At 45.2% G+C, this 15144-nt stretch overlaps 1 protein-coding gene across 8 annotated transcripts in view; it reads left to right on the top strand.

The window, feature by feature from the left end:
• Positions 1-15144, top strand: part of UTRN (utrophin) — a 503173-nt gene that overhangs the window by 442384 nt on the left and 45645 nt on the right. For all 8 annotated transcript variants that reach the window (XM_077350828.1, XM_077350839.1, XM_077350815.1 and 5 more), the window contains one exon: positions 14009-14094. In XM_077350828.1, the coding sequence (XP_077206943.1) occupies positions 14009-14094 (86 nt within the window). The remainder of the gene's footprint in view (positions 1-14008; positions 14095-15144) is intronic.

Genomic DNA, 15144 nt, shown 5'->3' with positions numbered 1-15144 from the left:
TTTGTATGCTATGTGAGGAGAGGGGTAAGAAGGAAAATGCAATCAAATGTAGTTTGTGTAATGTGTCAAATAATATATGTTTAAAAGGTGCTAACTCTGTATCAAGATAATTGCATTGCACAGTTCTCATTTGATAGGGTTAGAGCCAAGGTCACCTCAATTATTTATCTCTGTAATAATAATAATAGAAATCAATCAGTTGTAGATATCAGTGAGATAAGCACACTATATATAACAATATATAAACTCATAGTTTGGTGATTAAGTGAAATATAAATATCATTATTAACCTGTGAAACTACCACTGTGATTAAGGTAAAAAATGTGTCAGCAAAACAGAAAAATGTTCGGAACAATTTGAATTTTAAACTATTCCATTTCTTATGATGAATACCACTCATTCACAAATGTTTTTGTATCTTTAAAAAAAATCTACTGTTTTTGCTGTTTCCATATGCATTTCTTGGACAGTGAGTAATTGTTATTGTCATACTTAAGCTTCATCAAAATTTATACCACTTTAATGACCCCAGATGGTCTCTTTTGCCATGTCCTTTGTTTATATTATGGAACTTATGTATATAATTTAAAAAATTATTCATTATCCTGCAAATTTTACCAATTTCTTATATACTATTATTCTGGAATTTAATTTGTCCAGAAACAGAAGAACTGTGTTCAGTAAGGCATGCTTACTGATGTTTATGGTCTTTGTAGGACATAGTGAAAACAATTGACAACAAAACCCATTGTACTTTGTATTTTTAGCACATCAGGGATTATTTAGTCCTCATATTAGGTCAATGGAAACAGCGATGAAGTCTTTTATCTTTAAAAAGTCTTGGAGGTTATGTAATTGATCATTTGAATTGTAAACATAATCCATCAGATGCTTATTACAAACATGAAGAAAAATTCATGAAGAAAAGACTTAGAGATTTGTGATAATATAGAGGATATTACTGTGGTATGGACAAAGAGTGGGGAAAGTGGATTTCTGAGTGATGGAGTACATAGAGATTAGCAGGTGGAAAAGAAGAAAAGAGAAAGTAATGGATGATACAGTACAGACATCTGAGATGATGCAGAGAGAGAGTGTGTCATGTCTAAGGCCACACCTAGTGTTTGCCAGCACAAGCTTGGGAATGCATACAAGTAATGGCAATAAATCAAATGTCATTTTTACACTTCCCAGGAGGTTCTAGGAGACACAGAGGCAATTACAATGTAATTGTAAGACACTAAATAAGAGATTTAGCAAACCAGTCCACAAAGAGGTCTGAAGCCATCTGTTCTATCCAAAGCATTGGGGGACCGGAGTTCAAGGGTATCAGGATACAAGGATCTCTCCCTGGAAAACAAAGGTTAATAGCAAAATACAGACAATGCTCTGTTTACCAAAAGATTTGGAGGATGGAGCAGTGGTAGTGAAATATTGCTCCCACAAAAGTGACTTCCTTTTATCAGCCTATTTAACTGACTCATGCATGAAACCCAGGTGTTCTGACTCACCAAGTCCTTGGTCTTGCATCAACTCTGTATCAGAAGCTAGGGCCAATCGATGCCATGCTAACACTTCTTCTCCTCTCTTGAGCTGTCAATCTTTCCTGATACTCTGTCAGCTGAGAAGACCCCAGCAGTGAAAGACAAACTGATTTCTGGCCTTTTGTCCCTTGTTGGAATGAGCAGCCCTCATCCCCTGAGGCTTCTTTTGCTGATCTGACTAAATCCAACTGCTCGGATAGGCATTTCATTGATGCAGCTCCTGGTACTTCCATCTCCTCATCCTCAGAGGAAGAGACAGCTGACTGACTCATCTCATCCCCCCTTGAGGAGCCCTAACAGGGTTTTCTAGGATAAGCTCAGTGGAACCCTCATGCCAGATCAGGGCATGGAGACTTTCTGCTGATTCCCAAGAACTGTCCTTAGACTTGTAAGCCTTTCATGCTACAAGGCATTGCGGTTGACCCTGATGTCAGTGAGAGTCTAGGAGCTACTTTGTATTCCTCTTGGTCTTCCGTCAGTACTGGGGTGGAGGTGGAGCAGACATATAGAGCAGGTGTGGGGGCATTTCTGGGGTTAGTAGGAGTCAGTGAAAAACAGGGTGAATATGCATCATCTGTGGCAGATCCAAGCAATATGCCACTGGATTTATATGTCGTAAAATGCAGTAAGGGCCGATGAACCAGGCATCCAATTTATGGCAGGGTTTTTTTTTGTCTCTGAAGGTATTTTGTGGAAAACCAGACTAAATCTCCTACCTTCCAAGTTTCTCCTTCCTACCATTGTCTATTTATGACCACCTTATATGCTTGCTTTGCTCACTCCAGTTGTTCCTGGAACACCTGGTACATGACCTGTAATTCCTTGGCAAAGGCATTAGTGGATGTCACAGGAGAATCAGGAGTGGTCTGTGGGAAGTATTGTGGGCATTCTATTGGTGCAGCTCCTGGTTCTTCCATTTCTTCTGAGGAAGAGAGCTGGCTGACTCATAACAGAAAGCAATGAATGCTGCAGAATTCAGATAAACAAGAGTTATAATGCTTAAGAAGTGGATCAGTTTTAAAGTAGGATTAACACGCCTGCAGGCGCTTTGTCCCACTCCCCCGTGCAGTTCCTAACCTTTTCCACTGTGATAAAGAGAGGACAAATGTTCTTCCCTCATTTTTTTCTCTGCTGCTGAGAGAATTTTGTTAGTAAGAGCTCTGTCTTTTCTCCCACCAGTACAAATTGCCAACAATCCCATCTCATTCTGTCTCCATTGCAGAAAGCCTAATGCCCAGAAAATGACACAAAAAGCACTCTTCAAAATTCCACACACACATGATCACAAGAAATGGCTTTTATGTTCTGGTGAAGAGCACAATATCTTGCGCTGCTTTCTATGTTCCCTGTTTACTCCCAAGGCAAGGTATGATAAAGTTTTCTAACTAAAAACAATGCTCTGAGAAAAAGCATCTTCTGTTCTGAGACCCAACCTAACTGCCTTGGCCCCAGCAAAATATTTAGAAAAAGCTACAGGTTCTGCTCCAGTATCCCCAAATGTAGCTCCTTGGAACCACCACCTAAACAGGATTGGCACAAACACCCAGAGAAGCCTCCAGACTCATTGGTCACCTCTACTCATGCTGACCATTCATTGTTGTCATAAACCTAAAGGCAACCCCAAGAGATGCACAAAACAAGCTGAGGCATCTCTTAAAGAAAAGTTCAATACCTGTTTATTCAAGTCCACAGGGCACTGGTAGGAACCATTGTGATAGGCAGGCATTGTTAAAAGTAGGGATCTAACATATAACTAGGACTCATATAGCCAATCCCCCATTCACACACAAATTGCATGCCAAAATTCTTTCTCACTACAGCTAGGCTTTTATCATCAAAGAGAAAACCGAACAGAGCATTTGCACCCACGTGCCAATAAGCCGGCGAGACACAACACAGGAAGAACACCCAGATGACACCCAGCTCTACTTACTAATGGCTGGCCAGACTCCCCCCCCCCCATGCATTTGCCAGTTATTTGGAAACAGTGGCTGGATGGTTCAAGCAGAGTCACCTGAAACTCAACCCCTCCAGGACAGAGGTCCTGTGGTTAAGAAGAAGGAGGCAGGATCAGAAAGCACATCTCCCATGCCTGGACGGGTTGCAATTAACACCTGCACCAGTTGCCAGGAATTTGGGTGTGACATTTGATGCCCCCCTTATCAACCAAGTGGAGGCTCAGGTCACTAAAGTAGCTTGGACAGCTACTTTCTCCATCTTCACCAAGCCTCACTACTAGTGCCCTACCTGTCCTCGGAACACTTGGCCACAGTAATTCATGCAACGGTCCCTTCCAGATTAGCCACTTGGCCACAGTAATTCATGCAACGGTCCCTTCCAGATTAGACTTCTGTAACTGCCCTTGTCTTTGATCCGGAAGTTACAGCTGGTACAAAATGCGGCTGCTAGGGTCCTCACTAGGACATCTTGGAGGGCCCATATTCAGCCAGTGCTTCGTCATCTGCACTGGTTACCAGTCTGTTTCCGGGTTAAGTTCAAGGCATTGGTATTAACCTTTAAGGGCTTACGTGACCTAGGTCCCACCTATCTGTGGGACCACTTGGTTGCTTATGCCCCCTGCAGAGCTCTTTGCTCTGCGAATATGAATTTACTGGCTGACCCGGGCCCCCAGTACATTTGCCTGGCTTCAACTGGGGCCAAGGCCTTTTCGGTCCTGGCCCCAACCTAGTGGAATGAGCTCCTGAAAGAGCTGAGGGCCCTGCTTAATGGAGCTCTTCTGTAAGATGGAGCTCTTCCACCAGGCAGACTTTCCCACTTTGGGGGAAAGCTCTGCATAAAACCATTTTCTGCACCATTCAAGACAAAGATCCCATACTGTGCTGCCTTCTGCTTCCAAAAGAAGGATCTTAACATCCTTGGTTCCCATGGTTCTGACACCGAAATTGACCACTCCAGACAGATGTAAAGCCATAAGCACTGTCTCTGTGTCTCTGGAGCAAAGCTTCTTGGAACCATCATTGAAGAAGGTTCGACATAAACACAAGCAAGAAGAGAAGTTTTCTAGATGGAAGTTGTCTTCTCCTTCGTCACAAGGACCTGATCTTCACAGAACTTCCTTGAAACTAGTTAGAGAATCAATTCCCATTCCAAAAAAAGCTTTTCCATCATGTCACTCACCATCCTGTTTTCTCTCAGAGGGTGAAATCCAGGACTTGGAATCCCATCCCATGTCATCAGCTCTCTTCATCTCACTGTTCAGAACCACCTCTGTATTCGGTTCCAATGAACTTGTATTTGACATCATCTCGATTGCCATTCCAAGATATCCAGTGTGCCTACCATAACTAAGACTGAGATCCATGTGCTCCCCTTGGTTACAACAAAGTGGAAGCAGAACTATATCAGATGGATGATTAGGGTCTTCCACAAACCCCCCAGAAAGAGGTGAACAGACTACAGGACTTGGATTATAACAATGATTCTGATTATGAAGATAGGGAGGAGGATTATGCCTCCAAGTCTTCCCTCAAAGGCATCATGTCAGAACCATTCATGTACTCCTCCGGCAAAGAGCTTCACATTTATAATGTTCAACTCATCCAAATGGCAAGATCACTTTAAATCAATGTCTCATGCACGCCATGTGTGGCAGTAGCATTAGGTTGCCACTCCTGTCTCAAATTCCCCACTGTACTCCCACAAGAATCCTGCAACAGAAAAATATACCTACTCTTCCAGACCTGTTCAGGATCAATACTAACAAGGTGTTTAATAAAAGACAAGCTTATGGCTAAAACACTGGGGCTGCAATACTCAGCTCATTTAATTTCTCATCCTTCATACTTTGGTAGACCTGCTTATATTCTAGTCAGTCAACCCCAGGCCCAGCAGAAAAGAAGATTCCTTACTCCAGTGGTTCCCAATCTTTTTATTACTGGGGACTGGTCAACACTTGACAATTTTACTGAGGCCCGGGGTGGGTAGTCGTTTGCTGAGGGACATCACTGTCACCGCCTGAGCCGCTGCTCCGCTTGCTTTTCCCGCCGGCGCCCCTGACTACCCGCTGCCTGCTGGGGGGTGCTGCCAGCAGCAGCTGCCCAGTGCCACGCCAAGGGGGAGCCCCAGCCATGGCAGCCACTGGAGAGCTGGAGGCAGAGTGGCAGGGCAGCCCCCGAGGCAGCAGCCATGGAGGAGGAGGAGCCGCAGCCCAGTACCGACTGATCTACGAACCAGTACCGGTCCCTAGCCCAGGGGTTGGGGACTGCTGCCCTACTCCATGGGGAAAAGCCAGATCCCAGTTGTCTGAAGCTAAACCTATGAAACAGAACTTGTGACAATTACAGTCTGCATCCTGCATGTGTAACAACAGAAGAACTAGGATCTCATTGAATCACCTGGCAGGACAACTCCCAAAACAAATCTCCATAGGGTATGCTATTGCTGTTGGGGACCTCTCTTCCAACATCTGCTCCCCCATCATTCCATCCTCCCACCCCCTCTTTGAAACTGTTTGCAGAAGTCAACACTCTCCTGAGCAAGAAAGCAATCAGTGAAAAAGATAGGCTAGGCACTTAGAGTTCTGCTTCAGATACTTTCTCATCAAGAATAAAAGGAGAAATGAGACCCATCGTAGACCTGAAAGGCTTAAACAAGTTCCTAGCAATAAAAAGTTCAGGATGGTATCAGTGATGCGACACCAGGGCACCAGTCGGCTGGCCAGGTGGGATGGTATATAAGTCCCATTATATATGTGTGTGTGTGTGTGTGTGTGTGTGTGTGTGATCAAAAAATGCTTTTTTTTAGCCAGCATTGTGATAGCTTTACTTATATAAAAGTTTGTCCTCGGAGTGATTTCAGTTGTGCTTTTGTTGACATAATGCAAGATTCTTCATTGAATAAGCATTTGATGTCAGTAGATGACAGGGCATCTGAAACATACCCTGTATTTATATCATTACCATTATTGCAGAGCTCCTGCTGGGCTGGTAATTTGAAAATGGTATGCAAAATGTGGCCTATCTTCCTATACCTCTGTTCACGGCCGTTAGACCTACCTATCATCTGGCGCATCCTGCTGCTTCACTGACAGAGATCCAGGCCCTGTCAGAACTATCAAAGTTCCAAAGGTCCCACAAATCAGTGCTCTTTCGACAGACATACAGTTGAGGACAAAATAATCAAAAGCGAGACAGCCCTCCCTCCTCTCCTTTCTCCTCCCTCACCATGGGAAATTTGGTCAGAGCACTTCCCTTATGTTGATAATTTTAATAATTGTTTTTAACAGTTTTAGCTATGTATGTACAGGTTTTTAAATGTTTTTAACCACCCTGAGCCGGCTTGCAGAGAAGGGTGGCCTACGAATAAAACAAATGAATGGTGCAGGTTTTTGAAATCCAAGGTGTCAGAGATTGGTTTCTGAGAAGTCAACCTAATGAGGTATCATAGCTGGGATAGGTTCATACTTAAAATGTAGTCTTTCCATATTTGTAGAAAACTAAAGGATTGGACTATATTTATGTGAAAAGGTCACAAAAAGTCCTAAGTAGGGACCTGGGAAATATGTATCTCATGAAGAATGAATCTGGAGAGCTAATCATTTAAGAGTTACAATAAGAGTCATAAGCTGGGCTGATATTTGATAGACTCATACGTTTTAGCTGTTTCATTTTCCTACTGACTGCCCGCAGCATAAACTTTATGATACAATTGTAATTAGTTTCAATCCTCTTGGTTAAGCTATCTTTTAACCCCTTCCAAGGGAGGAAATAAATTTCATTTGTAACTTGTGCCAGCCTTAACACATGTCTACTTATAGGACATGTCTAGTTATTTTCCAAAAACTTAAAATAACAGCATAAGATGGGATAAGTACTTTAACTCCAGTATATGATAGCATGTAGAATCATCACATAACATTTTGAAGGTTTCTTCCTTTATACCATTATACCTAACTTTAGAAGCAATTTGATTTAGTCCATTCAGAGGATTGTGACAACAGCTAATAAATACCATATCATACTATACTATTTAGAGATAATTCCAAATCCCCATTCTTCACACTCACTCTCACAAACACACCTCTGCCTGAATTTTCTTCGTTGTTTTATTTACTCCTTTCTATTGCTGACTGGATACTTTCATTCAACTGAAACATTTATGATTAGAGCACAGAAGGTTCACAATCTGTTAGAAATAGATTATGAGAACTAATATTAGCAGGAACATCTCTGAGGAAACCCATGGCATATATGTACACAGAGGATCATGTTATGGTCCTCATCAGGCTTTTCTTCTTTGCAGCTTGCTTGCTTTCTTGTTCTTTTTTTCAAACTGGACGGAGTAAATACTTTCTGATCTGCCTGAGAAATTCTCTTAACGGGTAGAATATACAGTTTCTAAATTAATAGTAACAATAATAAATTGTAAAGATAAAGTGATGTCCAGATGAGATTCAAATTTCTACAATGAAATTAGTGCCAGCAAGAAACAGTGATTACTTAAGGAGGACCGCATAGGATTATTATTATTATTATTATTATTATTATTATTATTATTATTATTATTATTATTATTATTATTATTATTATTATTATTATTATTATTATTTATTTGATTTGTATGACCGCCGCTCTCGGAAACCGGCTCGCGGCGGTTCACAATGTTTTAATACAAATACAATATATTAACCATTAAAATTCCCCATTAAAACCCCATTAAAATAATGACTGAGTCACAATGATGGCGATTAAAAACTATTCCCGTACAGGCCCACTGGATGAGCAGAAGGGAACGGATGGATAATTGGGCATAGGGTGGAACAATCTGGGGAACCAGGTCAGTCTAATACTGGCCTCCCCCCTCCGGGGAGGGGTCCGATCTTAGCCCCGGGCCATCACCCGGCCTTAGACAAACGCCTGGCGGAAGAGCTCCGTTTTGCAGGCTCTGCGGAACTCAGAGAGCTCCGACAGGGCCCTCAGCTCTTCAGGGAGCTCGTTCCACCAGGTAGGGGCCAGGACCGAAAAGGCCCTGGCCTTTGTCGAGGCCAGGCGTGCCTCCCGGGGTCCTGGGATCATCAGCAGATTCTTACCCGCAGAGCGAAGTACCCTGCGGGGGGCATAAGGAGATAGGTGGTCCCTCAAGTATGCAGGACCCAAGCCGCGTATAGTCTTGAAGGTTAATACCAAAACCTTGAACCTAATCCGGAAACAAACTGGCAACCAGTGCAGCTGCTTCAGCAGAGGCTGAACATGGGACCTCCAAGATGAGTTAGTGAGGACCCGTGCAGCTGCATTCTGTACCAGCTGTAACTTCCGGGTTAGAGACAAGGGTAGGCCCGCGTAGAGCGAGTTACAGAAGTCTAATCTAGAAGTAACCGTTGCATGGATCACAGTGGCCAGGTGTTCCGGGGGCAGGTAGGGCGCTAGTAGCCGAGCTTGGCGTAGATGGAGAAACGCCGTCCGAGCTACCTTAGTGACCTGGGCCTCCATGGAAAGTGAGGTATCCAGAATCACTCCCAAATTCCTGGCTTGGGGCACAGATGACAATTGTACCCCGTCCAGGCAGGGAAGACGCGCTTCCTGTTCCTGCTCCCTTCGGCCTAGCCAAAGGACCTCTGTCTTGGAGGGGTTGAGTCTCAGGCGGCTCCTCCTGATCCATCCAGCCACTGCTTCCAAACAACTGGCGAATTTTTCTGGGGGGAGATCTGGCCGGCCATCCATCAAGAGATAGAGCTGGGTATCATCAGCGTACTGATGACACCCAAGCCCATAACTCCGTACCAGCTGAGCCAGGGGACGCATATAGATGTTAAATAACGTGGGGGAGAGCACCGCTCCCTGTGGCACCCCACATGGGAGTGCAAAGGAGTCGGATAACTCCTCCCCCACAGCGACCCTCTGTGACCTGTTCTCTAGAAAGGAGGATAGCCATTTAAGAGCCACCCTTCCAATCCCAGTATCAGCGAGGCGGTGAACCAAGAGCTCGTGGTCAACCACATCAAATGCGGCTGACAGATCTAATAACACGAGAATGGCCGACCCGCCCCGGTCTAGCTGGCGCCGGAGATCATCTGTCAGGGCGACCAGCACGGTCTCCACCCCATGGCCAGGACGGAAGCCAGACTGGTATGGATCAAGGGCCGAAGTTTCCTCCAAAAATGCTAGGAGCTGGTCCGCGGCGGCCCTCTCAACCACCTTGCCCAGGAATGCAAGATGCGATACCGGGCGGTAGCTGGCGGGGTCCCGCGGATTCAGCGATGGTTTTTTCAGAAGAGGGCGAACCACTGCCTCCTTGAGCCGCTGAGGGAATTCTCCCGATGTAAGGGAGAGGTTTATAATCTCCCTCAGGGGAACACCTATCCGTGGGTCGCTGGTCTTAAGCAACCACGACGGACAGGGGTCAAGGGGGCAAGTGGTCGCCCTCACTGACCCTAGCAATTTGTCCACTTCGGATAAAGAGAGCCGCCTGAAGCCATCAAACCTGATCCCCCGTAACGGCCACGGAGCTTCTAGTTCACAAACTGTATCAACTGTGGCAGTAAGGTCACGACGGAGCGACAAGATCTTATCCGCAAAATAGCTCGCAAAAGCCTCGCAGCCAAGTTCCAATTGTCTACTATTTTGGTGCCCTCCTTCGAGGGCTGTAAGAGTCCGAACTACCCTAAATAATTGGGCTGGGCGAGAGCTAGCGGACGCGATTTCCGCAGCAAAGTAGTCACACTTTGCCGCTTTCACCGCCATCTCATACGCCCTCATAAGCGTGCGATGAGATGTTCTTGTAGCTTCGTCGCGGGTCTTCCGCCACACTCGCTCTAGCCGTCTCACCTCCCTCTTCCTCTCCCGAAGCTCCGCGGTAAACCACGGAGCCTGCTTGAGGCGAGGGCGGAGAGGGCGCTCAGGGGCTATCTCGTCAATGGCGGCCAACAGGCGGGACTGCCAGTCCTCTACCAAGGCCTCCAACGAGACACCGGAGGGCATCGGGTCCCGCAGAGCATTCAGGAATCCTTCGGATTCCATAAGTCTCCGTGGGCGGACTAGAATGCGTCCGTCACCCAAACAGGGGAGGGGTGGCATCCGTAGGCGAGCCTTCAGGGTATGGTGGTCAGACCACGGAACGATGTTGTTAGCCACCAGATCGATCTCAACACCAGCACCAAAGATCAAATCTAGGGTGTGGCCAGCTTGATGAGTGGGACCAGCAACAAACTGCGAGAACCCCAGTGTCGCCATGGCCGACACCAGGTCCAGGCCAAGTCCTGGAGCCGACGAATCCGCATGGACATTAAAGTCCCCCAAAATTAATAATTTGGGGATCTGCAATGTCCAGGCGGCCGCCGCCTCCAGCAGGCCCAGCAGGGCATCGGGCGGGGCAGTGGGTGAACGGTACACCGCCCAGATGGCCACGTTCTCGACCGATTCCCACGTCAGGCCGACACATTCAACTCCTGGGATCGATGGTGCTGGGAGAGCCCTGAAGGCATAGCTGTCCCGGACCAGGATCGCCACCCCACCCCCCCTACCATGGAGCCGGGGCTGATGGAGGACTGAGAAGCCGGGTGGCGCAAGATCTTTAAGGGCGACTGTTTCACCTTCACGCACCCAGCTCTCGGTGATGCATGCCAGGTCTACCCCATGCCCTGCGAAATAATCCCGCAGGGTTGAGGATTTGTTCTTGATCGACCTGGCATTGCATAGCATCAGCACCGGCTCCGCCCTAGCCCTCTCTCCTACAAATTTGGGGATGGGACGGAGGTTTGAAGGACAGCGAGCACATCGACCAGGCCGCCGACCGTGTTTCCATGGTCGGGGCCTTTCTGGACCTGCGTGTGCCACTCTCCCGCTATTATTGAACCTCCTCCCACCGCCATACCTCCCTTGGCCCAGAAGTGCTGGAATAGTTCTCCCAGGTTGGGTTATAACCCCCTCTCCCCTTCCATGCCCACTCTGTCGTTCCTGTCTGGCAGACCATGCCATGTCTAGACACAGCCAGTAGTGCCCTGTATATTGGCCCCAACCTTATCTAATTACTGCAATACCTTGGGTAGAGCGGCTGTAGCTCCTCCCTCTCACTGGCCCTAACCAATCTAACTAATCTAATTTAACCTAGCTGCTACCAATTCCCTCCCTAACCCACCCTAACCTCACCCTCCCTACACATATGTGGCCCAACATGTTGGATTACTTAAAATGGCAATAATCTGCTATATACAGTGCCGAGTTATTATGCAAGATGAAAATTTGACCTGCTAATCAATTGGAAACTACTTTATGCTTTAAAAATAAATAGTCTTGAAAAGACAGCAACTTTACTACCCTCTGCTGCAACGAATAATCAGTGCAGGTACTGTAATGTAGTGGTCCCCAACCGGTCCTTGCACTGGGCCGCGGCTCCCTCTCCCCGCCCCCCCCCCGCAGTAAAAAACTTCCCAAGCCACAAGCTTGTGGCCCGGGAAGCTTCTTACTGTGGGAAGGGGGGAGAGGGAAGCATATGTGCCATGCGTGGCCCGGCCGTGCATGCGCGGCATGTGCAGCCGGGCAATCGCCCTCCCTGCTGCCGCCGGTCCCCAGCCTCAAAAAGGTTGGGGACCACTGCTGTAATGTAAGCATTTCACATTTGTCTGACATTACATTAGTGCACTGCTAGTTACCCAAACATCGTATGTATGTATGTATGTATGTATGTACGTACGTACGTACGTACGTACGTATGTACGTATGAGCTGTTTAAGAAGTATCTGAGTCTTAGAAGTCTTTAAAAAATACCATAAGAACAATAGATTTAGGCCTTTTTGGTGAGTAGGTTTAGAAGTGTGAAACTTAATTAGGATTCTATTGTTACTCTACTTCACCAAAATCAAATGCAACTTTTTTGAAAAAGGTTAAAAGAGAGACCCAAAAAGTGTTTGCACCCACAGTGCTGAGTAACCACAGCCACAGCTTTACTTCTATGGCGTATATTGCGCAAACACTTAGAAATCCTGCTATGGCTTATTTTATGGGTATGGCTTATTTTCAGGGTATGGCGTATATTGCGCAAATGCTTAGAAATACTGCTACAGCTTATTTTATGGGTATGTCTTATTTTCGGGAGAAACAGAGTATATTATTCCTCACTATATTCCTCAGTATAGTATATTATTCATATGCGTGCACACATCCTCAAATGCGGTGAAATGGGATTTGTACATTATATTTATTTACTTCGCTATGTTTCCCCTCCCTGAATTTAACCCAAACAATCAATAACCTTATGAACTAAGCTTGTTATTCCTGTTTGGTCCCTATATGCTAATATATTTCTTACCCTCTACCTTTATGTATGGACTGGTAATTCCCATTTCATTGTATCTGAGGAAATGTGTGTGCATACGAAAGCTTATACCTGAAATAAAACTCTGTTGGTTTTAAGGGCGCCACTGGGCACAGACTTTGTTATGTAAAAGTATAGTCTGGGAACAGTTATAATTGATACATATAACTAATACCTTCCAGTGAAAAGCCATTGCACATTTAAAATTCTCTCTAAATCAGCAAAAGAGATCTTAACCATAATCCATGAACACTGTAATATATTTTGACCATTATTTATGGATATGTTCTTTGTACTCTAATTTTAAGGGTGGAAATTTGAGTACTGGATGTTGCCAAACAATTCTTTACCAGTGTTCTTCCTATTAGGGAATTATTTTATATAAACAATAAAGAACCAATCATTTATATTAGAAGTGGTGTCTGAGGGAGGCCTTGTGCATTAGATATATAGATTGCTACTTTTTTTTGCACCAAATAAAATCTCATCTGCTCTTGAGTTGAATAGAACTTTCTAGAACTTACTTCCTCAGACTTTTTAAATGCCAGTGAACATAAAAGCAGCTGAGAGCCAGTATGGTGTAGCGATTAAGAGTGGTGGGCTCTAATATGAGAACCTGGTTTAGTTCCCCACTTCTCCACATGAAGCCAGCTGGGTGACCATGGATGAGTCATAGTTTTCTTAGAGTTCTTTAAGTCCCACCTATCTCACAGGATGTTAGTTGTAGGAAGAGGAAGGGAAGGCAATTGTAAGATGCTTGGAGACTTCTTTGAGTTGGTATTAAAGCCAACTTCTATTTGAAAATCTGTCGTACAAGGAGTTGGAAGAGGAGTTCTGGGACCCATGCTGCTTTCTCTATATGAACCTACTCGTTCATTCTGGTTCTCTTCAGAGACCCTGTCACGCTGTGCTGCGTGGCCCCTAGCTGCGTGCAACTTTGTAAATTACATTAATAGAACATGTTATGATGCTATACCATCAAAATGTCAATATGTAGTAATTGATATTAAATGTCTGTACAGAAATGAAATATTTCATGTCTGTACTAAGGAACTTCTGCAAAGGAAAATTATAGATGTGATCTAGTAATATACAAACTGAAGCCTACAGATATATTTACTAGTGCTTTTGTTGTTTTACTCAAACTGAGCCCTAATCTGCCAAATGGTTAATATTATTTCCATTAAAATTTCAGAGGCCGTACTGGAAAAATCAGAGTGCAGTCCCTAAAAATTGGCTTGATGTCTCTTTCCAAGGGCCTTCTGGAGGAGAAGTACAGATGTGAGTATAAGTTTCATATAAAGGAGCTTCGCCTTTTCTTTGATAGCCCTCTTTAAGTATTTGAAAGGTTGTCACTTAGATCAGTGGTCCCCAACCTTTTTATCACTGGGGACGGGTCAACACTTGACAATTTTACTGAAGCCCAGGGGGGTAGTCTTTTGCTGAGGGACGTCGCCACCGCCGCCTGAGCCCCTGCTCCACTTGCTTTCCTGCCGGTGCCCCTGACTTCCCACCACCCGCTGGGGGGCACTGCCAGCAGCAGCTGTGCGGTGCCATACCAAGGGGGAGCCCAAGCCAAGGCGGCCACTGGAGAGCACTAAAGGTGATCTAGCAGCAGAGTGGCAGGGCAGTCCCCGAGGCACCAGCTGGGGAGGAGGACGAGGAGGAGCCGCGGCCCGGTACTGACTGATCCACGAACCAGTACCGGTCCCCAGACCGGGGGTTGGGGACCACTGACTTAGAGGAGGGCAGGATGCTGTTTCCTTTGGCTGCAGAGGAAAGGACGCGCAGTAATGGGTTTAAACTACAAGTACAACAATATAGGCTAGATATCAGGAAAAGAAATTTCACAGTCAGAGTAATTCAGATCCCCTCACTGGCAGTCTTCAAGCAAAGGTTGGATACACACTTCTCTTGGACGCTTTAGGATGCTTTGGGCTGATCCTGCATTGAGCAGGGGGTTGGACTAGATGGCCTGTATGGCCCCTTCCAACTCTATGATTTTATGATTCTATTTTAAACATAATTCAATAAAACACAAGTGGTATTAAATTTCAGGTGCTCTCTGGTAGAGAATGAGAAAATTACTTTTCCTGGTTTGTGTAGTAAGGATAGAAACATTCATTGTTCTGTGTACTTTTGTTTATTGTTGAGACAGACTGCATCTAAAGCACATGCATATGTTTAATTTATGAAACGTGCAAACAATAAAGTGTGGACTGGTTTGTTAGAGTAGTTGTAGTTGTCTGATAACATGGCTGCAAACAATATACTAAGGTATTACTGTTGTGTTAATAGGTGATGGCTTTACAGTCCTGTTTTGCTGTAAGG

Source organism: Paroedura picta, chromosome 1 (genome assembly GCF_049243985.1).
Source record: "Paroedura picta isolate Pp20150507F chromosome 1, Ppicta_v3.0, whole genome shotgun sequence".
NCBI classification, from domain to species: domain Eukaryota; kingdom Metazoa; phylum Chordata; class Lepidosauria; order Squamata; family Gekkonidae; genus Paroedura; species Paroedura picta.
Note: the sequence above shows the minus strand (reverse complement) of the source record. Positions and strands in the feature narration are given on the sequence as shown.